Below are 27,896 nucleotides of genomic sequence, written 5' to 3'. Positions count from 1 at the left end.
CAAAGATTGGTGAAATTAGCCCTTTATTGAGAAAGTGTCTATTTTTGGTCATTTCCACGTACATTACAAGACAGTGACAGCAGCAGTTCCAGTAAAGACAGTAGTCGCTTTTCTACTGACCCTTAAATTGCTAAAATATGACTTAAGCATAAAAACTCGCGTTTTTCGATTAAAAGTTTTTGCGCTGGCAAGAGGTGGTGTTTCGGGCGTAGCAAAATTGGTTTATCGTGCAAAATAGCAATGGGAAGACCTTTGGGAAGAGTTTTGAACCAAACATGGACACACAGGAAACCCAATCATTTTTCAATTTAGTACGGGATAGTGGGATAATATACAATAATAATGAATATATCTGTAAATCAACATATTTGTGTTTGTCAACATGTTTATGGAGTGACTTCTTGTGTCATCGTGTGATAATAAATAAACAAATCATTGCATTTGTGATTTAATGGAAAAACCGACATTACGCACTTCTGTTTTTTTGACATTTAGTAAATATCGGTAAAGTTTAACGGATATGTGCGATGGAGGAGCGACTAGTCACGCAACAACCTCAGGTCCAATGTGGTCTCCAGGGTCTGTCAGGTCCAATGTGGTCTCCAGGGTCTGTCAGGTCCAATGTGGTCTCCAGGGTCTGTCAGGTCCAATGTGGTCTCCAGAGTCTGTCAGGTCCAATGTGGTCTCCAGGGTCTGTCAGGTCCAATGTGGTCTCCAGAGTCTGTCAGGTCCAATGTGGTCTCCAGGGTCTGTCAGGTCCAATGTGGTCTCCAGAGTCTGTCAGGTCCAATGTGGTCTCCAGGGTCTGTCAGGTCCAATGTGGTCTCCAGGGTCTGTCAGGTCCAATGTGGTCTCCAGAGTCTGTCAGGTCCAATGTGGTCTCCAGAGTCTGTCAGGTCCACCTGTGCATGAACAGTGAGTGGACCTGCTTTGTTCGGTTCCATGAAGTAATGGAACTAAAGTAAGGAATGATGTTCAAAGGGGTCATGTGGATGTGGACAGGGGTCTGGACCAGCACGCATGGGGGTCTAATGTTCTAATAGTCATGTTTTTTTCAACTTGCATGTGTTTTTCTTTTTTTTGTTTGTTTGTTTGGTTTTTTGTAAATTATGGGAAACGAACTAAATATGGTAACTTCACTGACCGTGATTTTCTACATAACAATAAAAAAGTAATACATTCTTGTTATGTCCTCAAATAACACACTAAGGTTGAAATTTGGAACTTCATAGTATTCGTATGCGTGCCTTATATAGGGTTAAAACCAAGGAGACATAGTACACCAAAACCTTTACAGATTATATGATATTAGATTAGATATTATTAGATTATATTAGATTTTATTAGATTAGATTGTATTAGATTAGATCAGATTACATTTTATTGGATTAGACTTTATTAGATTAGATTTTATTAGATTAGATTACATTTTATTAGATCAGATTACATTTTATTAGATTAGATTAGACTTTATTAGATTACATTTTATTAGATCAGATTACATTTTATTAGATTAGATTAGACTTTATTAGATTAAATTACATTTTATTAGATTAGATTAGACTTTATTAGATTAGATTTTTTTTAGATTAGATTACATTTTATTAGATTAGATTAGACTTTATTAGATTAGGTTTTATTAGATTAGATTACATTTTATTAGATTAGATTAGACTTTATTAGATTAGATTTTATTAGATTAGATTACATTTTATTAGATTAGATTAGACTTCATTAGATTAGATTACATTTTATTAGACTAGATTACATTTTATTAGATTAGACTTTATTGGATTAGATTTTATTAGATTAGATTAGATTTTATTAGATCAGATTACATTTTATTAGATTAGATTAGACTTTATTAGATTAGATTACATTTTATTAGATTAGATTACATTTTATTAGATTAGATTAGACTTTATTAGATTAGATTTTTTTTTAGATTAGATTGGATTTTGTTAGATTAGATTAGACTTTATTAGATTAGATTTTATTAGATTAGATTACATTTTATTAGATTAGATTAGACTTTATTAGATTAGATTTTATTAGATTAGATTACATTTTATTAGATTAGATTAGACTTTATTAGATTAGATTTTTTTAGATTAGATTACATTTTATTAGATTAGATTAGACTTTATTAGATTAGATTTTATTAGATCAGATTACATTTTATTAGATTAGATTACATTTTATTAGATTAGATTAGACTTTATTAGATTAGATTTTTTTTTAGATTAGATTGGATTTTGTTAGATTAGATTAGACTTTATTAGATTAGATTTTATTAGATTAGATTACATTTTATTAGATTAGACTTTATTAGATTAGATTTTATTAGATTATATTACATTTTATTAGATTAGATTAGACTTCATTAGATTAGATTAGATTTTATTAGATTAGATTACATTTTATTAGATTAGACTTTATTAGATTAGATTTTATTATATTAGATTACATTTTATTAGATCAGATTACATTTTATTAGATTAGATTAGACTTTATTAGATTAGATTACATTTTATTAGATTAGATTACATTTTATTAGATTAGACTTTATTAGATTAGATTTTTTTAGATTAGATTACATTTTATTAGATTAGATTAGACTTTATTAGATTAGATTTTATTAGATTAGATTACATTTTATTAGATTAGATTAGACTTTATTAGATTAGATTTTTTTAGATTAGATTACATTTTATTAGATTAGATTAGACTTTATTAGATTAGATTTTATTAGATCAGATTACATTTTATTAGATTAGATTAGACTTTACTGACCAATGCAGAAATTCAATGGTCAAGGCAGCAACAGAATAAAGTGCAAGAAAAAACTGTACATGCATAAGAACAGTGCAAAAGCAAACAATATAAAATAAAAAAATAAAACTACACAGACTATAAATATATATTTACAACAGTGGAGAAAAGTCAGACAGTACAGATGGGACAAACAGGACAGGGCTATACTGTTGTGTTGTTCATCCACTGTGTTGGTTTTTCCTTTAATTTGTCCCTCACATGCAAGTAGAATGCAACCTACAAAAGCAGTGTACTTGAGTAAATGTATACAGTTCTGGTCCAGCTGTGGGTAAACGCTCCTAAAAGCAGAGCGACAAAGGCACAACGGTGGTTAAACGACTGAACACAGACTGGATAAATATGTGTTACGGGCCGAGACAAGAATAGATTTGCAAATGTTAGCAAGTCTGTGAACTACTTACATTATTCTTGATATAAAACTGACACTTAATTAGGTTGACAAATGGATCCATCACTTCTTTGACAAACAAAGCGTTCCCACTGGGTTATTTTAAACATCTGAAGGTTACTTTCAAAATGGAGCCCATTATACCGTACGTTCCCGATGTCCTGCTAACGTGACTCCCCGAACTCTTGATCCCGGTACTTTGAGTTTCTTTAAAGTGACTTTGCTGCCAGGTTCCATACAATAAGCTGCTTTATTTACTTTTTAACACATTTCCAGGCAGTAATGAGGACAGTAGTAATCTCCGGCGTTATCGACTATTAATTCAAGATGCGCTGTGATGAAGTCGTAGCGTGTGGAGTATCACAATCTGTAATCATTTCCCCCTCAAATCACTCTAAGTGATGCGGCATGTAATCACCATGCTTTCTATAATCTGATCGCCGTGCTTTAACCGACTGGAACAGACGAATGTGTCAAACAGAGATTTCCATCTGTGTGCTGCGAGCTGATAGCATCGCACCCTGTAAGGTACTGTTTTTTTTTTTTTTTTTTTCCCCGTTAAGACTTTGTTATACGTTCATCCCAACAGGCTGCAGGTATAATACTGGACGGCTGAAACAGTTCTCCTCTCACTTTCATTCGACTCTGATTGCATTAGTATTGCTTTTGTGCAGCCGTAGTCTTAACTTTTACGTCTGTCTTCAAGGGCTCATATTTGTCTAAACCAGGGGTCTCAAACATGTGGCCCGGGGGCCAAATACGGCCCGCCAAAGGTTCCAATCCGGCCCGTGGGATGAATTAACAAAGTGCAAAAATTCCACAGTCAAGGCTGTTGAACTCATTTTACTTCAGGTTTCACATGCAGATCATTATTATCTCAAGTAAAATAATAGCATAATAGTCTACAAAAAATAATGACTGCATATTTTCTTCTTGGTTTGATGTGGAAAAAAATTATATTACACTATTCCCATAAATAGTGACAACTTCAAATTTTTGTCTTTGTTTTAATGCAAAAAATAACATTAAATTATGAAAATATTTACATTTACAAACTATCCTGTAACAATAAAATGTGAATAACCTCAACAAATATGAACAACCTGAAATGTCTAAAGAAAATTAAACACAATTTTAACAATTTTCTGCCTGTTACTAAATGTTTAGTGTCTTCGTAGATCTGCTCCGTAATGCACATGTAGAAATGATAAGTTGAGGCATAATATTGTTAAAATTGCACTTATTTTTCTTAAGAAATTACAGTTTCTTCAGGTTATTTATATATTTTTTTGTTTGGATCGTTTAAAAAAGTAAGTACTTTCATAATTTAATGGGGTTTTTTTTGCACTAAAACAAAGACAACAATTTGGAGTTGTCATTATGTATAGATTATTGGTCCGGCCCACCTGAGATCAAATCAGGCTGAATGTGGCCCCTGAAAGAAAATGAGTTTGAGACCCCTGGTCTAAACCCACTTTTCTTAGTCTGTGGTTCATTTATTTGTGTATTTGGACCCTAATAGTTCATACAGTTTGAATGTGAACCCTCCAGGTGCTGCAAAACTATCTTTATATTCATTTTGGTAAAAATCCAGTGGATTTCTACAACCTGTTTTTTTTTTTTTTAAGTTTAACTTTAAAATTTTTATTAAATTTTCTCTTTTTTTCCAGTACAGTACAATTATACATTCAAGTACAGTTCAATTCATTTCTTTTCCCCCTACACCGCTGCAAATATATTCTCATACACCTCCACAGGCATATATGATGAAATTTGAGAAAGCAATAACAATTATAGCAAACAATGTTCACTTCAAAAAATAAAAAAGGCTGTAGATATAAATCTTCGTCAGAGGTAGAATGACAGCACCTTGATAACATGGAGTATTCTTGCATCACCAGTAAATATTATTGCAGCAGTAAAGGTAACATAGGTTCCCATCTTTTAGTAAATATGGTTTTCTGAAGCCTGAGCAAGTATGTGATCTGCTCCATCTGGTAAATATCCCAAACTTTTTGAATCCATGTATTATATGAGGGAGGTTCTGGTTTCATCCAACTGATGGTTCTAGACTTTAAGGCAGCGGTGAATAATATATTCAAAAGGTATTTATCTACAACCTGTTTTAATTCCGGCTTAATTTGTTATGTTTTATAACTAGTTACATCACGATATTTGCACATATAAGGTCCAGACTTCAGATGAACATTTCTCCAGTATTTCTCCATAATTGTTTGTCAGCAGCAGCGGTTGAAAACTGAAAATATGTCCAAGGTTCTAATAGTTTTGGATTATTTTTATTCTAGTTTAGTTTTATTTAGTTTTTACTTTTTTTTCTCTAATTCAGTTAGTTTTAATTTGTTTTTAGAGCAGGTTTGCTAGTTTTTATTAGTTTTGATTTTCTTTTAAATGCTTAGTTTTAGTTTCATTTTAGTATTCATTTTATTATTTTTTTTTTACAGGGTGGGGAAGCAAAATTTACAATGAACATTTAGTTGTTTTTTCTCAGCAGGCACTACGTCAGTTGTTTTGAAACCAAACATATATTGATGTCATAATCATACCTAACACTATTATCCATACCTTTTCAGAAACTTTTGCCCATATGAGTAATCAGGAAAGCAAACGTCAAAGAGTGTGTGATTTGCTGAATGCACTCGTCACACCAAAGGAGATTTCAAAAATAGTTGGAGTGTCCATAAAGACTGTTTATAATGGAAAGAAGAGAATGACTATGAGCAAAACTATTACCAGAAAGTCTGGAAGATACTATTAAAGAAGAATGGGAGAAGTTGTCACCCCAATATTTGAGGAACACTTTGCGCAAGTTTCAGGAAGCGTGTGAAGGCAGTTATTGAGAAAGAAGGAGGACACATAGAATAAAAACATTTTCTATTATGGACATTTTCTTGTGGCAAATAAATTCTCATGACTTTCAATAAACTAATTGGTCATACACTGTCTTTCAATCCCTGCCTCAAAATATTGTAAATGCTGCTTCCCCACCCTGTATATCTTTTCTCTTCTTCTCTGTCGTCGTATTCAAATAAATCCCAGACAGGACTCTGCTACTTTCTCCAACTTTAGTCTCCATGTTTCCAGGTCGAGTGGGGACCAGAAGACGACTGGAAACCACAAGTGACGGACCGTGAAGTACCATATGGTGACGCTAGCTAAAATTGCTAGAGCGAAATAAATCAATTTCGTATCAATCCGACGTTGACAAAAACAAAAACGAAAGGAATTTTATCCATAATTTTTATCCGTTTTAGTTAGTTTTGTAAACACACAGTACAGTTTCAGTTAGTTATCGTTTTTTTTCTTTTAATTATAGTTTTTATTTATTTCAGTTAACGAAAATGTTTTTTTCTATTTTAGTTTTCGTCATTTCATTAGTTTTCATTAACGATAATAACCTTGGTTTGGTCTAATAATTGTGAGAAATGGACTCAAACAACCACTTCAAGCCTATTTAGAAGAAACGGTCAAACTGTGGATGGCTTAACTTGAGTGAGAACATGATCTGACACTGATCCAGTTGGATGTTGCAGCTAAACTACTCCTTTATTCTGGGCTGATTTGTTGACATCCATCCTCGGAGAATCGCCTTCTATCTGACCACACTATGAAGATCAGTGTCTGCTCAGTGTTTGGTCCACACCTTCTTCTGTCCGTCCAATCAGATGACAGACACGCTCACATAGTCTCTAGTGATGCGTCAGTTGCTTGTTTTTTTGCGGTGTTTTGATCACTTTTGTATCAATCCGACATTGACAAGGACGAAAACAAAGGGAGTTTTATCCATAATTTTTATCCGTTTCAGTTTTGTAAACACACAATACAGTTTCAGTTAGTTATTGTTTTTTCTTTTAATTAAAGTTTTTATTTATTTCAATTAACGGAAATGTTTTTTTCAATTCTAGTTTTCGTCATTTCGTTAGTTTTCGTTAACGGTAATAACCTTGAATATGTCTAAACTTTGCTCCGATTACCTCAAATGTTCAGTTGTTGGCTGAACGGGACAGAGCAGCACAGTCAACAACCTGGAGGGGGCGGGGCCTGAAGTGGCTCATGCGCATTTAAAGGACCAGCGCTCCAAACCACCTTTCTGGTGTCATTACTCAGTCATAATTATCCTTCATGATACTCAAGCAAATTTTATCTTCCTTTCTGCCGAACTTCTGTCAGTCAGTATTGTCTAAAATGTCGTGGACCACATCTTTGGAATAATTTATGACCTGAACTTCAATCATCTTCTTTATCATTATTTTAAAAGCATCTAAAAATGGCTCTAGTTTACAAAAAAATGTTAGGCTGTATATCATTTGATTTATATTTCTATTGTTTTCACTTTAGATTACACTGGGTTACAAAAAAATGTCTTTTGCAACTTGTCTATGTTTTTTCAACTGAATTAGGACCATTTTGCACCGCTAAATCCAAAAATGACATCTGTTTTTCTCAATCAGGTCAGGTTTTTTTGCTAATTTGATTTTGAAAAATTTGATCTTCTCACAAAATATAATAATTAATACCAAAATCAGATTGGTAAGCACACTTGACGAAACTTGTGACTTGATTCCTGTTAGGTACAATGGTGTATTCAGCGCAGATGTAGCAGAATACGTCAGGCTTATTTTTGCAAGATCTTCTAGTCGAAGCCATTTCATTCACCTGTAATATTAAAAAAAACATTAATCATAAATGGGCAAAAGTAAAATCTTCAGAACTCATTTATTGCAAGAAATATGAAAGAATTTTGTATCATATGATGTGAAAATGCCCATAAATGTAAGCAAAAATGTTCAAAAGCCAATATGTAGCATAGTTCAGAAAGTTGACCTGATTGAGCAAAATGAATGTGATTTTTGGATTCAGCACACCAAAATTATTCAAAATCAAAAAACTTAAACAATAAATTTGTTGCTGACCAGTGCTATTATTTCAGTTATATCATATTTCTAAGTCTTTTTTTTTTTTTTTTTTCCTGAGTATTGTTTATTTCCAGGGATGTATTTACATAAGCCTTTTTAGGCTTTTATGCTCTCCTGCACAGTGGTGTTACTTGCATGACAATTGTTTTTTGTTTTTTTTTAATTTTTCTCTTGCTGTCTATGATGTGCAAATAAATAAAATAAATAGGGTTGAAGATGGACCCGTGGAGTTGAATGAATGAAGAATTCAGACCCAAGCAGAACATTTACACTTTATGTAGACCACAGGGAAATGTTGGAAAATGAAGAATTCCATTTAAAAAAGCAAAATATCACTCCTTTAAGTGCTTTGTTCTGGAATATGAAAGGAATGATATAAGACGCCATTATGCAAAATAAAGTCAGCATGAATGAGTGGTCAAATAACTCCCTAATGCCTGTAAAAAAAAAAAAAAAAAAAAAAAAGGCAATGGTAATCTAAACATAAGAAGCACATTCTGAAAACTCTAATGACAGATGAAAGCTTTGAAAGTTTTAAAGTTTATGTGTAAAATTGATTAAACCAATGAGAGTTGATGTAACACTGTAAGGTCAAAGATACAGACTTCTGATGCAAAGAAGTAAATGTAATACATGGAATACATGTGAAAAGTCATGGACGGTTTGAGAAATGATCAACATGATTACGGACGAGAAACAAAAATCAGGTCTTAGTTAGATCCAATAACAAAATACCACATACTGGCTACCTGTGAAAAATCATAAACTTGTTAAATATGGAAACATATCTGCATGCACCGCTACGACAATTCACAACAACGCTGTAGTAAAAGGTCAAAAGTGTGATTTCACTCCAGAAAAGAAAATGACAACGAGGCAAAGGGCAATGCAAATGTGGAGCTAATTAACTGTAAGTCATCTGCGGGTTTTCAAGGTAAAACTGAGCCGTGGATGATGTGTTTACTGATGATTATTCAGTCAGGTGATTGAAGATTAATGACGGGTCAGTAATCAATCACGTTTGGCAACTTTCATTAAACTAACAACAGTGGAAAATGCAAAATTATAAAAGGCTAAACGTTAATTTCCGTCTCTGTATTTACCCATCATAATACACACAGCACCATTAGCATTAGCATTAGCACTTAGCATATTAGCAGCAGTGAGGCTCCAGATCTACATCAGTTGCATGGGTCAGGGACACCGACAGGAGAATTAACCTATGTGTACCTGCTCTTAATGGTGTGGAAGCTGGAGGAAATCCACACAACACGGAAAGAACAAGCAAACTCAAGGGAATCGAACGTGGAACCTTCTATTCCAGTGGTTTCCAACCTTTTTTGGCTCGTGACCCCATTTTAACATCACAAATTTCTGGTGACCCCAGACATTCAAAACGAAGACTTTTTTTTGTTGTTTTTTGCTAAAATTAATTTTGGTTTTGATCATGTAATAGTTTGCTATACTATGTTACAAATAAAGATTAATTTTAGGCGACATTTAGTCTATATAATGTATATTATTATGGATGGACGCAGTAAATCCAGGTGTAGATTACTGCACAAAGGGAGAATTTTATTTTCCTTGGTCAGGATATGTCCAGTCAGTCCAGCTTGGATTTACAAGGAGGACAATTAATACTGAACAAACAAGAACTGAAACTATGAATTATGAAAGAGCTGCAGCATCTGAAACTGACCACAATGAACATTTGACAGATAAACAGAACCACAGTGCTGCAGTTTCAGACTCACAGTTTGTCTGTTGTGGATTGGGATTGTCTCTGTCAACTCAACATAGATTTTTATTGGTAAGTTTTTTTTATTTTTAATTTTAATCAATTACTAGAAATTTCAGGCGACCCCATTTGAATTCCAGGCGACCCCACATGGGGTCCCAACCCCAAGGTTGAAAAACACTGTTCTAGGTGGTCAGGCTAATCACTACGCCACAGTGCCCCCAACATACTTCACTAAAAACTTTTGCATTTTCATTAAATCAGTTGCTAAATATACTTTTGCAGCTGTTTAATAAACCTGATGCACTTACATAACTAAACTGTTTGAGTTCAGACAATGGTTTATTATTTGCAAAATGAACAATAGTCAATTTTCCACTGACCCTCAAATTGCGAGAATATTTATTTATTTATTTATTGGTTTATTTAATAGGGACCATGCATATTTATGAACATTACTGTATAAAAAATACACCCATGTAAATATGCCAGAATCTGTAAAAATAACAACTTTTCATCTGCAGTATCTACTAATATAATGTAACCTAATATAACTTCCAGATAAAAATTTACCTAATGGACAAAAACGACAATTTCACCAAAACTCTCATTTTTCGATTGAAAGTTTTGGCGGCTGGCAAGGGGTGATTTTTTGGGTGTAGCAAAATTGGTATATCACGCAAAACTGCAATGGAAAGACCTTTTTCTGCCACTAGTTACGTGAATTAAAAAAAAAACGGATGTTGACGGACTTTACAACAAGCGAAGTAGAGTTTTAAAAGAAAGATAGTGCGGTATGTGTGGACACACCAGGAAACCAAATAACATTTTAATTTAGTATGGGATAGAATGGTAATACATAATAATAATGAATATATCTGTAAATCGACACCATATTTACGTTTGCCACCATGTTTATGAAATGACTTCTCATGCCATCTCGTGATAATAAATAAACAAATCATCGCATTTGTGATTTAGTGGAAAAACCGACATTATGCACTTCTGTTTTTTCGACATTTTGTAAATATCTGTAAATTTTTGCGCAGATGTCTAAAGGAAAAGCGACTAGTGACAATGCACCAGAAAATGATGTTAGTTTAATTATCTTCTCGGCCTTTAGATGTTATTACGATTATTCAGATGCACACGTCTAAGGATTATACTTTTTTTTTTTTTTTTTTATCATCATGCATTTAGTGAATAGTACTACATTTTACTGTGGTTCTTGTAAGTTAAATTGGACCAAAGCAGCAAAATACCATCACTAACAGAGGTAAATGTTGCAACAGTATACACTTACATTAATGCAGATTATAGAACAGATGCCCATAATGACCACAGTGTCAGTAAAACCTGTCTTTAACCTGAATGTTCCACCTATAGAAGAGGTTTGTCTGTGAAACTAAGGTCACAGTGTTGTCTCCTCGGTTGTTTCAGCTTGTGCTTGGGAAATTTTCAACAGGAAAATTGCAAACTATGTGTTTTTTGTTGTTTTTTTTTTTTTTCTCCAGGCAGAAAAGATTTATCGACAAGATGCTTTTGGTGACACTGTGGAAAATAATGGATTTAGCACTTCTGGAACTTGTCTCTACTAAAGGCAGATTTACACAGTGTGAGAAGAAGTTAATAAAATCTGGGTTTCAATCTTCTGTCAAACTGTATAATGTCACTGTGGTTCAGGGATTGTGAGGTGCATCAGAAGCTTGAATCATCCATCTGTGTTGCTCCTGTGTTTGGAAGAGGCAGCAACAAACAAATCAAGCTTTATCCATAGTAAAGAGAAAAAAAAAACAAAACATATTTATACAGAGAAGACAGGGCTTTGTTTCCAGAACACTAGAGATTTCTTTTCATTTCACACAAATCCTTTTTCTTTCATTCACGTTTTGCTGCCCAAACAATGACTACAAAAACGGTACACTAGTGTATTTTATGTCAATTCATGTCACTTTCTCATTTTCCTAAATCCTGGATGTTTGGTCTTTACACAAATAAAAATTCCAGACTTTTTCAAAATGGCATTTTTTTCCCCCCCAGACCTTGTTTTTATGTACTTCTACACTATTGTTCCTACTTTTTTGGTTGAGATCGTACCTGTTGTGTGTAGTAGAAAAGTCCATTTCAATAAATAGATGAATGGATGAATGCATAATTCACAGTAAATTATGTTTTACAATCTCAACACATCTAAAAATCACAAAAGTGCATGAATATCACACAAACTAGTTTCACTAGAATCATTCCAGTACCAACCGGATAATGAAATCAGATCAAATACTTTATGTTTTCCTCATGTACTTCTTATCTTACAAGATGATCTGCCTTTGTACATACTCTAAAACTGAACTACGAGAGAAACATTTGTCCATACTTTCTTATGACTGTCACACAAAATTCCAGACTATTCAAGGTCTGGAAAACAGTGTTTCAAAATTTCAGACCTGTGCAAGCACCCCACTCTACTCTACTCTACTCTACTCTACTCGTCTTCCTCTTATCCAGGTCTGGGTCGTGGGGTCAGCAGCCTCAGCAAAGGAGCCCAGAAAGCCCTCTGACCAGCCACCTCCCCCCAGCTCTACCAGGGGAATACCAGGGCGTTCCCAGGCCAGTCCAGAGATATAGTCCCTGGTTCAGCCCTGAGGTCTCCCCCCGGACGGACACACCAGGCGGTATCCTCACTAGATGAACCACCTCAACTGGCTCCTCTGGACATGGAGGAGCAGCAGCTCTACTCCGAGTCCCTCCCAGATGTCCAAGCTCCTCCCCCTATCTTTAAGGCTGAGCCCACCCACCCTGCGAAGGAAACTCACTTCGGCTGCTTGTACTCAAGACCTCATTCTTTCGGTTATTACCCAGTGCTCATGACCATAGGTGAGGTCCGGAACATAGATCGACTGGAAAAATCCAGAGCTTGGCCTTTTTGGCTTAGCTTCCTCTTCACCATAACGGACCGCTTTAGCGTCCGCATCACTGCAGACGCCGCCCCGATCCACCTGTCGATCTCCCGCTTCATCCTACCCTTACTCGTGAACCAGAGACATACTTGAACTCCTCCACCTGAAATAGGACTTCCCCCCGACTCAGCAACATGATATCATGAATTGCGTACAGACAACACGGCACTTTTAATTGGCGTGTTATCTGTACGCATAATAAGCTTTCCACGAGTATGTTCACGCCACATCAAATACCACACAATTAGCGGTTAGGGTTACGTTTAGGGTTAGAGGTTCTGGATATGTAAACTGGAGATCTTGGCGTACATTGACACACGATCAAATGGTGTTGAATAACATGCGAAAGGATGAAAATGCATATGTATACAGACATTCCATTTTAAATATATTAATAAGGTTTTCCCAGGATCATCACAGGTTTTCCAAGGATCATCTCTGGACCTGCTGCTGTGGTCCTGCCTCTCTCCTGCCTTCATCGTCATCACTCACTTATCCTCAACTGCCTCCATGTGTCTCCCCCTACTTTCCCCCTCTCCCCCAGTCTCTCTCTATCTGTATCACTCTCTCTTTTTCTCCTCCTTTACTCTTTCTCTTTAACCCCAACTGGTCCTGTCAGTCCTCCATCCTCCTCAGTCTGGGTCTGCTCCAGGTTTCTACTGTTAAAGGGAAGTTTTTCTTTCCACTGTCACCAATCACAAGTGTTTGCTCCTGGAGGATTCTGTTGGGTTTCTGTAAATTGGCTTAGAGTCTGGTTTAGACCAACTCTACATGTAAAGTATCATGAGATAACTTTTGTTGTGATTTGGCGCTTTATAAATAAAATTTGATAGATTGATTTGATTGGTTTTCCCCAGTAAGTCGCTTTGGAAAAAAGCGTCTGCCAAATGCATAAATGTAAATGTAAATGTAAATGTATAGCACGCAAAATGCCAGAAGAACTGGCATGACAAACAACGCGATTTTATGAGATCAGTCTGGACTCCGAGTGGGCACTCCTCCCATTTCCGACTGATGACCATGACCTCAGACTTGGAGGTGCTGATCTTCATCCCAGCTTCAAACTGCCCCATCGAGAAGAAGTTTGCAGTAATCTACTCTAATCTACTGTAATCTAATCTAATTTTAAGACTTTTGCACAAAATTCCAGACATTTCAAGACTTTCTAGAACTGTGCAAAGACCCTGTAAATGGAGCCTCAGCGGACACATTGCGCGATCTAGCTCCAGTTAGACTTCCTCTTAAAGTGTGTGAATATCTGAATGTGTGTGTGCTTGTGTTAATGCTTGCCTCGAGGTGAAAACTCACACTGGTGGTGTATGCGGCGTCGGGGTCGTCCTCCAGGACCCTGGACAGGCCGAAGTCAGACACCTTACACACCAGGTTGCTGTTGACCAGGATGTTGCGGGCAGCTAGGTCTCTGTGGATGTAGCCCAGGTCAGACAGGTAGGTCATCCCAGCGGCGATGCCTCGGAGCAGCCCAACCAGCTGGATGATGGTGAACTGGCCGTCATGTCGCTGCAGGAGGGCAGAAAAGAAACGGCAAAGAGCAGACGCAGAGCCAGAGACTTTAATGGTAGATCAAAAGAGTGATTTACAGCAGAGGAGAAAAAAAAAAGCACAAGAGTGATAACGGAGGAGATTTTAATCAAGATAGAGAAGAGAGTAAAGATAAGAGAATAAAACATGACAGGGATTTGCTTTTAAGCAATAATCCACAGTATTTTCATATAAGCAAATAGTGCTGTTTGACATTGGCCATGTAACACAATATTACATCAATTTATGTTTTATCCAAGAAAAGTTTCACTAGCGCAGTTTTAAACCTGAAAGTCAAGTCGTGAACCAGGAGAAGAGTTCATAGAGACAGGAAGTGACGTGTATTCCATGGGTCGACCAGTACGTTTACATGCACATGGTCATAGATTGAACAAACTGTTTAATGTCGTCTTTGTCCCGGTTTAGATACACAGGAGCAATTTGTCGTTAACCCATAAACACCCAAACATCCACCGTCGACGTAAACGTCTACTCTGAAACTGTTTAATACCTGTTGATCCACTAATCCTATCAATACATGTAAATAATTGGTGTAAAATACAGTTATTCATCTATTCATGGTCATCAGATATGACCTCTTTGGACGTTCAGAGGCTAGTTACCGTGGAAACACCGTCATCTTCTACAACATTCATTCCCCATTAAAACCCATGGAGTTGGATCAATGATAGTGGATAAAATGAACAAAAGTGAAGAAAAAATTATAAATAATGTGAAAAAATAAGCAAAAAATGAGTAAAAATAAGTACAAAAAAATTATAAAATAAGCAACAAAAATAGCCAAAGTAATAAATAAAGAGGAATAAAAACAAATAATAAATCAACAAAATTATAAGTAATAGCAAAATAAGCCACAAACCGAACAAAATTAAAAAAAAAAAAAAAGAAAGAAATAGGCAAGAAAATGTTGAAACATAAACAAAAAAATCAAAAGAAAGAAAAAAAGTCAAAACTAAATAAAACTAAACTATAATGAAAAATCCAAAACTACACTGCTCGACAATTTCTTAGAAAATATCTGCTTCGGACATTAAATGTGCAAAATCTTACATACTTACATACACATATATGTTGGTTTATGTACATTTATACAATGGATTTATAAATGTTCCACTACAAAGAACCAGAAAAGTGACTGTATTGTAATGTGCAGACACTGTTTTGAGGTGGATGTGCTAATTCTAAGACAAACACTCCTTTTGAATAAAACCCATTCTCTCATTAATTCTCAGAATTTCGCATTTTGGCCTAAGACTGTATCTTAGAAACTACAACCAACTAGTGCTTTTGATTTAATTTTTCTTTATTAGTGACTCAAATTTGGTAAAGTTGAACTACTTTTATTCTGGAAGCATTTTACTTGTAGACCAGTGCTATTAGAACCTTGCTACAGAAGACAAAAATACATTGCTGGGTCTCAGGAGGGTAAGAAAGGTTAAAAATAGAGAAAAAATAAAAAATTGGGAACTACCAGAAAAGCAGCAGTGGGTCTTTATGGGTTAACCCTTTCATGCACGAATTATGAGAACCTTAATCAAAATTTTTTCCTGAGTGTTTTTATTCCTCTTTAGGCATGAAAAAAACAATCCGATTGAATATTTTCTTCTGAAAAATTAATAAAAAATAAATAAATAAAAAAAAAAATTTTAATTAAAAAAAAAAAAAAAAACATACAAAAAATAATCATGAAAAAAAAAATCTTATGAACCTATTTTTCATGAAGTTCCAAAAATGTCCACTCAGCTGGACACCACACGTTTAATTTTTGACGCACAGAAACATGTATTTACTGATAAATTGTGTGAAAATTATGGAGAGGGCCTGTGATTCTGGGGGTTTATGATCAGGAGAGATCTACATAATGTTACCAATTCATGTCAGAAAAGATATGTAGTGTCTTAAAACTTTAATAAAGATATGTGTAAAAAAAAAAAAAAAAAAAAAAAAACAATGAAAAGAACAACCAAACCCATGAATATACAAGAGAACAGCTGTAGAAGAGCTGTCCACTGGAGTGACCACTGTGCATGAAAGGGTTAAAGTAAATAATAGTTCTGTCTGATACAAAGGGAGGAGACAAAACACCAAATGAACCGAACATTTGTCCACTGACCCTGAGGAAGGAGTCCAGGGATCCGTTCTCCATGTATTCTGTTATGATCATCACTGGTTTGCCTGTGGAAGGAAACAGAAAAACACCCAAAACTCTAAACTGAGCTTTTTCCCATGTACGTCTGACAAATCAAACATCATTTTTGTGAGAACACAGTGATTCCAGACAAACAACTCCCACTGACTGAACAGCAGATTGCCTTTTTTTTGTGCTTTTTCAGATACTGTACTTATCTGTGCTTGGACTTCTGCTGCCACTACCACACACCCATGGAGATCACAGATATTATTTATCCCTCACAGCCACAGACTGCATCTAAAATGATTCAAAAAAGCGTTTTCCCTGCATAGAAACACTGTCTCAGAGTGATCTATCCACCTCCCATTGGAACAGTTTCCCATCATCCAGTAAACCCCCCCATACCACACCATGTGCATGTGCGACCACAATGTCAATATGTAAATACTACTTCAGTTTTAAAATATTTCAATTCTAACTCTCTATTTACATAAATATTTATATACATATTAGTGGTGGGCAGCGATTAAAATTTTTAATTGCGATTAATCGCATGGCTTTCTGCGATTAATCGCATAGTTGTTGGGGGGGGGATGCATCAACAGCATGTATTTCCTTTCAGTGATATTCCAGACTGGAAGTACTCCGGTGATAAAAATAATTGCACACGTCAGTGCTTCCAAACAACTGTGTCCTTCTCAACCCCACCATCTGAAGACATTTAAAATGAAAATGTCCATGTAAAAAACCACTACTTTTACACATGTTTATGTCCCCACCAGTGTATTTACAGTTGTGAGTGATTGACAGGAGTCTTAGTCCCACTAATCAGTACTAATACTAATAAGCCCATTAATATGTGATGTTCAGTTGTTCAAAGCAAGCAAAAGGGGCCCTGAAGTGGTCAGAATAAGTGGCACTAACGTATGTTTTGTCCTTTCCCTGTTACCGTAGTTAGTTCAGACATAGAACTAACAGACATGTTTCTTTCACTCTGTTTGTTTGGCCCCAAAAACATTTGCCTGTGAGTATTTTATGTTCAGTTGTCAGAATGAATAGTATCAAATATCTCTGATGTGAACCTTTGTTGCTGAATAAAAAGACGTTGTAAATCTTTAATTAACCTGTAAATGCTAATCGTTAGCGTGTCTATGGATTTTCCCATTCAAGTTAGCATCGAGATAAAATGACTGCTAATACAACATTCACATCGTAAATGAGTAAAGGTTAGTTCAAAGGCTGACATATTAGACCTAAACACAACCAATGAATTTACATAAACTTAGCATGAGCCTGCAGAAAGAATTAGCAACCCATCTGCGACTGCTAGCATAAACAAATTAGCTTAAACATCAGCATTACTTGTAAAGTTCGCCGGTTTTCTCCTCTCAGCTGCACATACACACAGCACCGGTGTGTGGACCGGCAAAATAAAAGCATGAGTTTCAAAATAAGAGTCCGTATGTATAAATCAACTAAGACTTGCTTGAAAGTCAGAACAATAATAAAACGGCGTTAATGTGAGATAAAAAAATTGTCGTCGTTATTTAATGAATGCGTTAACGCGGTAATAACGCGTTAACTTGCCCACCCCTAATACATATATATATACACCAAAAGTCTCATTTTCTTTTATATTTAATTTCTCACTTGTTTTTTTTTCTCTATTTCTTTGCACATGTGTATTGTACAGTTTCGGAAAAAATTATTAGACCATCAAAAGTCATCAAAAACAATGGTTATGCAATCAAGTCCTAACTCCTGTGTGTATCATGTGACTAAAACAGACAGAAAAGAAAACATGGAATGTCTAAAAGCACTGTTTTTGTCAGTACAATGACATAGATATTGATGGAAGAACTGAAGTGATTTTTTCATTGAATTTTTCTACAGCAATAGTGCAGAAAAATGTCTACACAATAGGAATTATTGTTTTTATACAGAGCAGAACATACACAAAACACATAAAAAAAGGGGGAAAAAGCATATATATAACAACAAAAACAAAAAAGAAACAAATAAGAAAAAAAAATCACAGAGCAAGCCACCTATCCTCCAGGACAAATGTAACAGAGTTTGTGAAACGCAAACTCACACCTAAACATAGGTACAAAATATCAGAGAGAGAGAGAAAAAAAATCTATATTATTGATGTTATTGTCAAGAAAACATGTTAAATGGATAGATATCAGCTCTGAAATTAAACTACTATGAGCTATTTTTGTTGTTATCATTAGATTTGTCCAAACATGTACGTTTAGTTGGACCAGGCATTAAAATGAACAAGAAACTGAAGAAAACAAGGGGTGGTCTAAGAATTTTTTCCATGACTGTATATTAGTTTTGTCAGAGTGATGTATAACAGTTGCGTCTATATTTGTGCCACGTTTGAAGTAAACTGAAACAAAATTGATATTTTCATAGACATTTGAAATTTCGGCCAGTATAAGTAAATGGGGAAAAAAAAGTTCACAAAAATTTGGAACTTTGTTTTACTTTTCCCAAAATGTAATCACATCTATTCAGGGTCACTGGTAATCTATAAACCCAATCTGGTATGAATTCAAACAACAGTTTTGCTGCTAAAGTGTTAACAAATAAACAAACAAACAAACAAACCCAACCAAAAACAGGGGGCAGGGTAATAATAATAAAACCAAAAGTTACTCAAAACCCACCAAAAACGAACCAAAAACCATAGCCCTTGCCTCCCCTTCAGGGCAAAAAGTTTTTATCTGGTACATTTCTACAAGCATCGCACAGCATCGCCATGGAAACGCAGACAGAACTGTGGGTGCTGAAGGACAATTACACAAATATTTCATGCTCTTACTCTGCGTTACCACTCCCTCCAGACGGATGACGTTGGGATGGTCAAACTGAGCCATGATGGACGCCTCCGCCAGGAAGTCCCTCTTCTGCTTCTCGGTGTATCCGGCCTTCAGCGTCTTCAGGGCCACTGGGATGTCCCTTTTCCCTGGAAGCCTCATCCGTCCATAACACACCTCCCCAAACTCCCCTACCACACAATTCAGCAGCAAATACATGAATGTAAGACTTTTTTTTTTGCTTCATTCAATGTTTTTTTTTTTTTTTCAACTTAATTCAAGTTTTTTTTTGCTTAATTCATCTTTTTTTTTTCTTTTTTTTTTTTTTTTGCTTAATTCAACATTTTTTGCATAATTCAAGATTTCTTTTGCTTAATTCAAAATGTTTTTTGCTTAATTCAATATTTTTTTGCTTGATTCAAGATTTTTTTTTTTTTTACTTAATTCAAGTTTTTTTTTTCCTTCATTCAACATTTTTTTTGCTTCATTCAATATTTTTTTGCTTGATTCTAGATTTTTTTTTTACTTAATTCAAGTTTTTTTTCCTTCATTCAACATTTTTTTTGCTTAATTCAATAACTATTTTTTTTACTTAATTCAACATTTTTTGCTTAATTCAAGTTCTTTTTTTTTTTTTGCTTAATTCATAATTTTTTTTTGCTTAATTCTTTTTCTTTTTTGCTTGATTCAAGATTTTTTTTAATTTAATTCAAGGTTTTTTTTTTCTTCATTCAACATTTTTTTTTGCTTAATTCAATAAATATTTTTTTGCTTAATTCAACATTTTTGCCTAATTCAAGTTTTTTTTCTCAATTCAACTTTTTTTTTGCTTAATTCAAGTTTTTTTTTTTTTGCTTAATTCAACAATTTTTTGCTTAATTCAACATTTTTTTTGTTTAATTCAACATTTTCTTTTTTTACTTAATTCAAGGTTTTTTTTCCACTTAATTCACAATTTTTTTTTGCTTAATTCAACTTTTTTTTTTTTTTTTTTGCTTAATTCAAGCAAAAAAATGTGTGCCAAATGGAACAAGTGAAAATTATCTTGGTAACATTTCTTAAAATACGATTTTCCAGATCTATTGTCTAAAAATCAGCTCTTATATCTCACTGAAAAGTTCCTCTTTAGGTGATTATGTCTTATTTTAAGTGGTGATGAGATTTTTGGGCTAGAAATGAGAAAAATACACTTGGTAAGTTTTAGATTTTTTCCAGTGCATAAACTAGAGAACATCAATCCAGTGAGTTTTAAAAGCTGCTGACTAAAACACTAACTACTGCATGGTTTTCTTTTTTATTTCCTCCACATTTTTTTTTTTTTTTTAGATTTTTTTCCAGTGTAGCGTCTAGAAAAAGTATGGAATTTTGAAATTTCACATGTGTAGAAACCCTGATTAAAGCGAGCAGACAGACTCCACTGCAGTGCAAACCCTGTGCACCCACCTCCTCCTCCACCCCCACACCCCCCCACACCCCCGACTCTTAAGCCACGGCTGTAAATGAGAATGTGTCTAAAGTTAATTTGTGAGGTTAGATAAGAGAAACAAATCCATTTATTGGCTGTGTGTCCACATCTATGCACAAAACTCCAAGCTAATCATCGATCATCCTCTTTCTCATTAATTCTTATCTGTAGCTCATGGAAGAACTTAAAGCTTTTACTGCTGTTATTTGTCTTGCTCATTTCTATACTTTTTTTATTCTCTTTGTGACTGCAGAAGTTCTATGTGCTGGTGCATTGTGGGGCTGACACAGTGTTAGTATTCCCTGGCAGTCGGAGGAGCTTTGATTGACAGTCCCAGGCAACGCTCTGATTCCGCTCTGCCATCTTCCTCTCTGCTGCACACCACAGCCTTTACACCGGCCAATGATTTTAACTTAGCTCAGCCAATGATTCTGACTCTGTGTCTATATATATATATGTGTGTGTGTGTGTGTCTGAGTGCACACAAGTTTATGGTTTTACCTGAGCCAATGATTTTCTCTATTTTGATCCTGGAAGCTTCAATTTCTCGGGCGAACTCGTGGACCGCCTGGCAGGGGTCCTCGTATGTGTGCGGGTCGATATAGAACCTCGCGTCGGGGAATGACACTAAGATAAACAACATTAGCATTTGGTCACATATCTGCGAACGAGAGCGACATCACATCTGAGCCCCCCCCCCGCCGCTCCCCCCGTCACTGGTGTGTGGAAGCAAAAACCTGATGAAAGGGAAGAAATAAGTCGGAGAAAGGAGAGCAGGGAAAGAATAAACAGCATGCTGGGAATCGGGGCCCGTGCGCCGCTGTAATCACTGCGAGCGTGATGAAAATTGTTTGCTCTAAGGATGAACTTTATTACACGGGGATAAAAATGCGACCTCTTCAAGGAATGCGATCTAATCTATTACTGGTAATAATGGAGGAATGGGCCAAACATACCGTGACCGTTCTGGTAATGCATCTTCTCCTCGTCGGAGTCCTGGAAGGCCTTGCTGTAGCCACAGTGTCTGCACAAACCACACACATACACATATATATAAAGGAAAAACACACACACATATAAGCAGCCACGAAAACACACACACACACACACACACACACACAAGCACACGACGGGATGAATACAGGACAGAAACACATTTTTACTATCAAGCTCTTCTTCACATGGCATCGAATCTAATGAACTAATCAATGTTTTTTTTTAATAATGAATTATTAAATTCACCACAGCTATTTATCACCGTTATTAAAGGGAACAACCAGTCGACCTGTTCTCCCTGATAATAAAGCTTATGAAGTAGAAGGTACAGGAAATACAGCGTCTTTTAACTCGTTAGTAAACGAAGTAGCTCTGCAGGTTCGAGAGAGTTTAGTTTTTTACGTATTTAACAGAAAATCAGCAGAAATGCACAACGAACTACACAATCCAAGACAAAACATGCAGTTACATCCCTTAAAGGAGTGATATTTTGCTTTTTTTTTTTAAGTACAATTATGCATTTTAAACATTTCCCTGTGGTCTCCATAAACTGTAAATTGGCTAAAATTTACTTAGGGGGTCAAATGAGTGGCCATTTTTGTCAAAAAAAAACAAAAAAAAAAAAACGTTGTCATAAATGCATAGAACTGTGTTGAAATAATGCTAATCCATTTGTGCACAGACTACTGATATTATTTGACAGTGGAAGCTCTATTTTCAGAAATATTGGATTTGGAATAGCACGTGTATGTGAAAACTTTTGCTGGTGGATGGACGTGACATTACCCATGATGCTCTGGTCAGTACCAGTACTGTATTAGGAATAAACTTATAGACTTACTATTCTAATAGTTACTAATTCTCTTCTTCTTCATAAATGTTGGTATTGTGGATCCAAAACAATCCCAGCTGACACAAAAACACTAAATGTGTCAGTGGACGGATGTGACATGGTTGTTGTGGATCCCATCATACTGATGCTCTGCAGCCATGTCAGCGTTTACACTAATGATCCCTGTGCAAAAACTAGGAGCACTAGTATTTATTGGATAGTTTATCATCAGACTAAAGAGTAAATAACAATATAGAATTATTATTTCTTTATAAAAATGCTTATTATTAGAAACTGTTGATTTAAACAGTGACGTGTGACATTCTTAATGTATGTATTGGCGTAACATAAGCAGGATGGATCAGCACCATACTCCAGATTCAACCTGTAAAAATAAAACGTGATATGTAGGAGAGAATCTGGTAAGAAAAAATGGGGAATCTAAAAGAATAGAATATTTGTTTTTCAGGTAAATTCAGTTAAAATATAACTTGGCCATTTGTGACATGAAAATATAGCATTAATTGTGATGAAATTGGACATTTTTGAGCTGAAAACATAGTTCATATGAGCATCAACATGTTGCAATGTATATATATAAATGCAATATATATGTATAAATAAGACCTCTAAGCAAATTTTAGCCGAAATGTTCTGCTTGGGTCTGAATTCTTCATTCATTCAACTCCACAGAACCATCTTCAACCCTATTTCTGAGTAATGACACCAGAAAGGTGGTTTGGAGCGCTGGCCCTTTAAATGCACATGAAACACTTCCGGCCCCGCCCCCTCCAGGTTGTTGGCTGTGCTGCTCTGTCCCGTTCAACCAACAACTGAACATTTTAGGGAATGGGCTCCAAGTTTGGACATATTTTCAGTCTGGGCTACAAGTAAGACTTAGATTTTTGCAGTGCAGCCATTTCATGAGAAGATGTAGAAATATTTAAGTCCAACTTTATGGGCAACAGTGTAATATAAAAACCAGCTTATAAAAAAATCATAAATGAGATCATAAAATGAGCATAAATATCTTAAACCCAAAATGTTTAGAAAGAAAGGCTCATTAAAACAATCTAAATGTGTTCACCAGACTATTTTGGAACACTGCATATGAGTGCTTCTATGAAACAGAACATGGGGCTAAAAATTCAACCCAGATGTAGACGAATGTTATGAAGCAAGTTTGGAAGCACTTTGGGTCTGTTTTAAAAAATAAATATTTACTGAGATAAAAGAGAAACTATTTTTCAGATAAAACACATTTTTATATTATTTTACATTATACTTTATTTAAAAAAAAATCTGCATGTAACACGGTCAAAAGGACACAAAAATTATGCACTACTATTTTTTTGAATATCTTTTTATTCTCTCTTGAACTAATTATGCAAAGAGTGTTTCACAAAAATTACCACTGTTGCAAAATCATTCTTGATTTATTTGTGTTTAAATGGGCTGGTTCTGCGTGTAACGCTAGTGGACTCAATGGGTTCCACACCAAACCTGGTATAAGACTGAGACTGATGAAAAACCCATGTGTGGATTAGAAAAACCACTAGGATCCACACGTTGAACACAGTGTCTTTATTTATAGTCTATAGAAGAGCATTTACACATGTTTTCACATCTACTGCACTGACACCTAGGGAGATTTAATGTCCATATTTGGGTCCTATTTTTGGCCCTGATATTTTATTAAAAATTAATTAATTTTGGGATGGATCAGAGCAAGACTATAATTTTTTTTTTTTGTTTAACCCTTTCATGCATAGTGGTCACTTCAGTGGACAGCTATTCTACATCATCTACATCTAATATATTCATGGGTTTTGTTGTTTTAGTTCGATATGAGTTAACACAGTGGACACTTGTGCATCATCCCATACACTGACATTCATACCATTACCATAACTTTGCTGTTCTTGATAAACCTGATCTGCAGTGACATGTTTCAGTGTAAATCAATTGCTAATAAAAATTGTACATATGATAAAATGTGAGAAAACATCAGATTAGCTGCATTAAAAATATTTTTATTTTGTATATCACTTTCTGATATTCAAAAATTAAACACATGGTGTCCAGCGGAGTGGACATTTTTGGAAATCCACAAAAAAATTATGAAGGTAGATTTGTTTCTTTATTGCTTTAACCAAAAAAACCCATTTTTTTTTTTAAATAAAAAAAAAAATCACTTCAATCAAAGAAAAAAAGTGTTCAAATGGAATTTTTTGGATCGCAATTTTTTTTTTTTTTTTTTTTTTAGTTAAAGCAATAAAGAAACAAATCTACCTTCATCAAAAACAGGTTTAGTAAATAAAATTCAATTGCATTGTTTTTTCATGCCTAAAGAGGAATAAAAACACTCAGGAAAAAAATCTCGACTAAGATTCTCATAATTCATGCATGAAAGGGTTAATTTATCTGAGGTCATCATTAGGTCCATCCTGGGTGGAAATATGTCTACATTTACCTTTTATTATTGGGTCTAAAAAGCTGGAAAAGTGACAAATACCAAAACAAACCCAGTTTCATAGAAGCACCCATATGCTCGGAACCTCATAACTATGTAAAAATGTGGATCTCAGTGGGAGGTGAGTAGAGAACCACTGATGTAGAACATGTGACTAAGCATCACTTTACTCAAATGTGTTTCTTAAAAAGAGAAAAGTGCAGCTGTGAATACTGATCCGATTCAGATCTGAAACATTCCATATCCAGAGCTTTGTACTGATTTTTACTGGATAACTTTGTAAAAATCCTTTGCTTGAATGTTTTTCTCCCTAATAATGAAAAAAAAACCTAATAGGCATTGAAGTATGAATTAATTAAATGCATTGAACTTAATTATTCTGTGCACTACTTCAGAGATGTAAGTTGAAGACATCAAAAAGAGGAAGGGGGGGGTGGTGATGGGATAAGCGGGAACGTTTGGCTCGCGAGCTACTGGACATGAATCAACATAATTAAATTCACGATGAGGTGGAAATTACGACTTGGGAAATTAGCTAAATAAGACAGTGAGAGGACAGGGAGGGCTGAGGAGACCAGGAAAGTGGACACAGTTGGTTACAGCGTCAGGTTTCAAAGCGCTCGACTCATCCTTATTACTGCGAAAAAAAAAATGCAGATTATCGTGGGCTCCTGCATCACGGATTTTAACTTCTGAAACATAAGGTTAAATCATACGACAGTGTGTTAGGGCCACGTAGGAAAATGAAAACACATGTCACGACGAGAATCAAGTCAGAAAATATCAAGATTAAACCAGTCATTTTATGAGAATAAAGTGGAATACAAAAAGAGTCATAATATTATGAGAATAAAGTTGTAGTTTAAAAAAACAACAACTTGTAATTGAATGAAAATAATGTACTTTGATGAGATTAAAATCATAATATTTTGAGAATAAAGCTATAATATTACAAGAATAACATCATTATTTAAAAACCAGTGGGAAAAATAAGATAATTTACCAGAATAAAGTCATGAAATATCAAGATAAAACCTGTAATTTTATAAGAGTAAAATCGAATACAAAAAGAGTTATATTCTTATGAGAATAAAGTCATAATATTTCGAGAATAAATTCATAATTTAAAAACCGGTGGGAAAAATAAGATAATTTACGAGAATAAAGTCATAAAATATCAAGATAAAACCTGTAATTTCATAAGACTAAAATCAAATACAAAAAGAGTCATAATCTTATGAGAATAAAGTCGTAATATTTCGAGAATAAAGCCATAATATTATGAGGATAAAGTCGTAGTTAAAAAAAAACAACTCACAATTTAACAAAAATAATGTTGTACTTTTTTGAGATAAAAGTTGGAATATTTCGAGATTAAAGCCGTAATATTACAAGAATAACGTCACAATTTAAAAACCGGTGGGAAAAATATCATAAGTTACGAGAATAAAGTCAAAAATGTCGAGATTAAACCCATAAATCGAGTACAAAGAGTCATAATTTTGCGAGAATAAAGCCATAATATTATGAGAATAAAGTCGCAGTTTAAAAAAAAAACCCTCATAATTCAACAAAAATAATGTTGCACTTTTATGAGATTAAAGTTGTAATATTTTGAGAAGACAGCCATAATATTACAGAATAACATCGTAATTTAAAAACCGGTGGGAAACATATCGTAATTTATGAGAATAACGTCATAAAATATTGAGATAAAACCCGTATTTTTACAAGAATAAAGTCGGAGTTTAAAAAAAAACAGGTGGGAAAAATATCATAATTTACAACAATAAAGTTGTACTCACTCGTCACATAATGGAGAACTTGGAACATTTTGTGAGGTTTTACTTTCATTTGGAGTTTACAAAGGCTAAATACTAAACCTATTAGCCCCGCCCACCATCAACATATTAGCATTATTCGTCCGCTCCAACAGAAGTGGAAGTTGCTGCTTCACCTCTTGCATTTTCTGTAACCAGAAACTTTGTCATCAACAAGGTTTGAGGCTTACAATGCATAAATTATGAATTTTACTGCACTATTGCAAATTTATTTTAGAAATATTACGACTTTAGTCCCATAGAAGTACGACATTAAATTATGAGTTTTTTATTTTAAAGTATGGCTTTATTCTCAAAGTGTTATGACTTCATCCTTGTAAAATTATGGGTTTTAGGTTGATATTTTATTACTTTATTCTCATAGTAACAAGTGTTTTTATTTTCTTATGTGGTCCTAATACGCCGTCATAAAATCACATTTGCTTATTTTTCAGGTAAATTTCTAGTTTTGGTTTTATATTTGTAGGTTCGCAGTCTTTAATGTTTAAACTTCACTGTTGCATCTTTATTGTCTATTTATTGTCTCCTCAACCCCCTGCTGTTTATCATTTATTATTATATTCTCTGATAATAGTTATATTGTTTTGTGTTTATACTTATATTCTGCTGTATTTTTTTTTTCCGACTATGTTCATTTTGCACCTTAGGGCCTGATTTACTAAAGGTTTGCGTGTGTAAAAATGTGCACAAACTTCACTGCGCAACAAAAACCCAGGATGCACTGTGGGTTGCATGTCTCAAATGGGCAAAATGACTAATGCAACCCATTTAGTGTATTAAAATGATGAATATGAAATATGGGCGTTTCTGCCAGAAATTACTGGGAGGAGTAGATGCAAATATTTATTTAGCTCACACAATGTGATTGACCAAACCTGAAACTGGTTGTGGTGGCTGATTTTGCATCTATATTTATAT

At 34.6% G+C, this 27,896-nt stretch overlaps 1 protein-coding gene and 1 long non-coding RNA gene across 2 annotated transcripts in view; one reads left to right on the top strand and one right to left on the bottom strand.

Moving 5' to 3' along the window:
* epha8 (eph receptor A8) overlaps positions 1 to 27,896 on the bottom strand; it is a 366,079-nt gene that overhangs the window by 16,637 nt on the left and 321,546 nt on the right. The window contains exons 12-16 of the mRNA XM_030134865.1: positions 21,793 to 21,860; positions 21,338 to 21,463; positions 19,377 to 19,562; positions 16,526 to 16,587; positions 14,161 to 14,370 (exon numbers count right to left, since the gene is read on the bottom strand). Of these exons, the coding sequence (XP_029990725.1) occupies positions 14,161 to 14,370; positions 16,526 to 16,587; positions 19,377 to 19,562; positions 21,338 to 21,463; positions 21,793 to 21,860 (652 nt within the window). The remainder of the gene's footprint in view (positions 1 to 14,160; positions 14,371 to 16,525; positions 16,588 to 19,376; positions 19,563 to 21,337; positions 21,464 to 21,792; positions 21,861 to 27,896) is intronic.
* LOC115419828 (uncharacterized) lies at positions 152 to 10,621 on the top strand. The gene is made up of 2 exons (XR_003935470.1): positions 152 to 220; positions 10,558 to 10,621. It is a non-coding gene; the product is annotated as an uncharacterized LOC115419828 (long non-coding RNA).

This window comes from Sphaeramia orbicularis, chromosome 5, assembly GCF_902148855.1.
Source record: "Sphaeramia orbicularis chromosome 5, fSphaOr1.1, whole genome shotgun sequence".
In the NCBI taxonomy this organism is placed as follows: domain Eukaryota; kingdom Metazoa; phylum Chordata; class Actinopteri; order Kurtiformes; family Apogonidae; genus Sphaeramia; species Sphaeramia orbicularis.
Note: the sequence above shows the minus strand (reverse complement) of the source record. Positions and strands in the feature narration are given on the sequence as shown.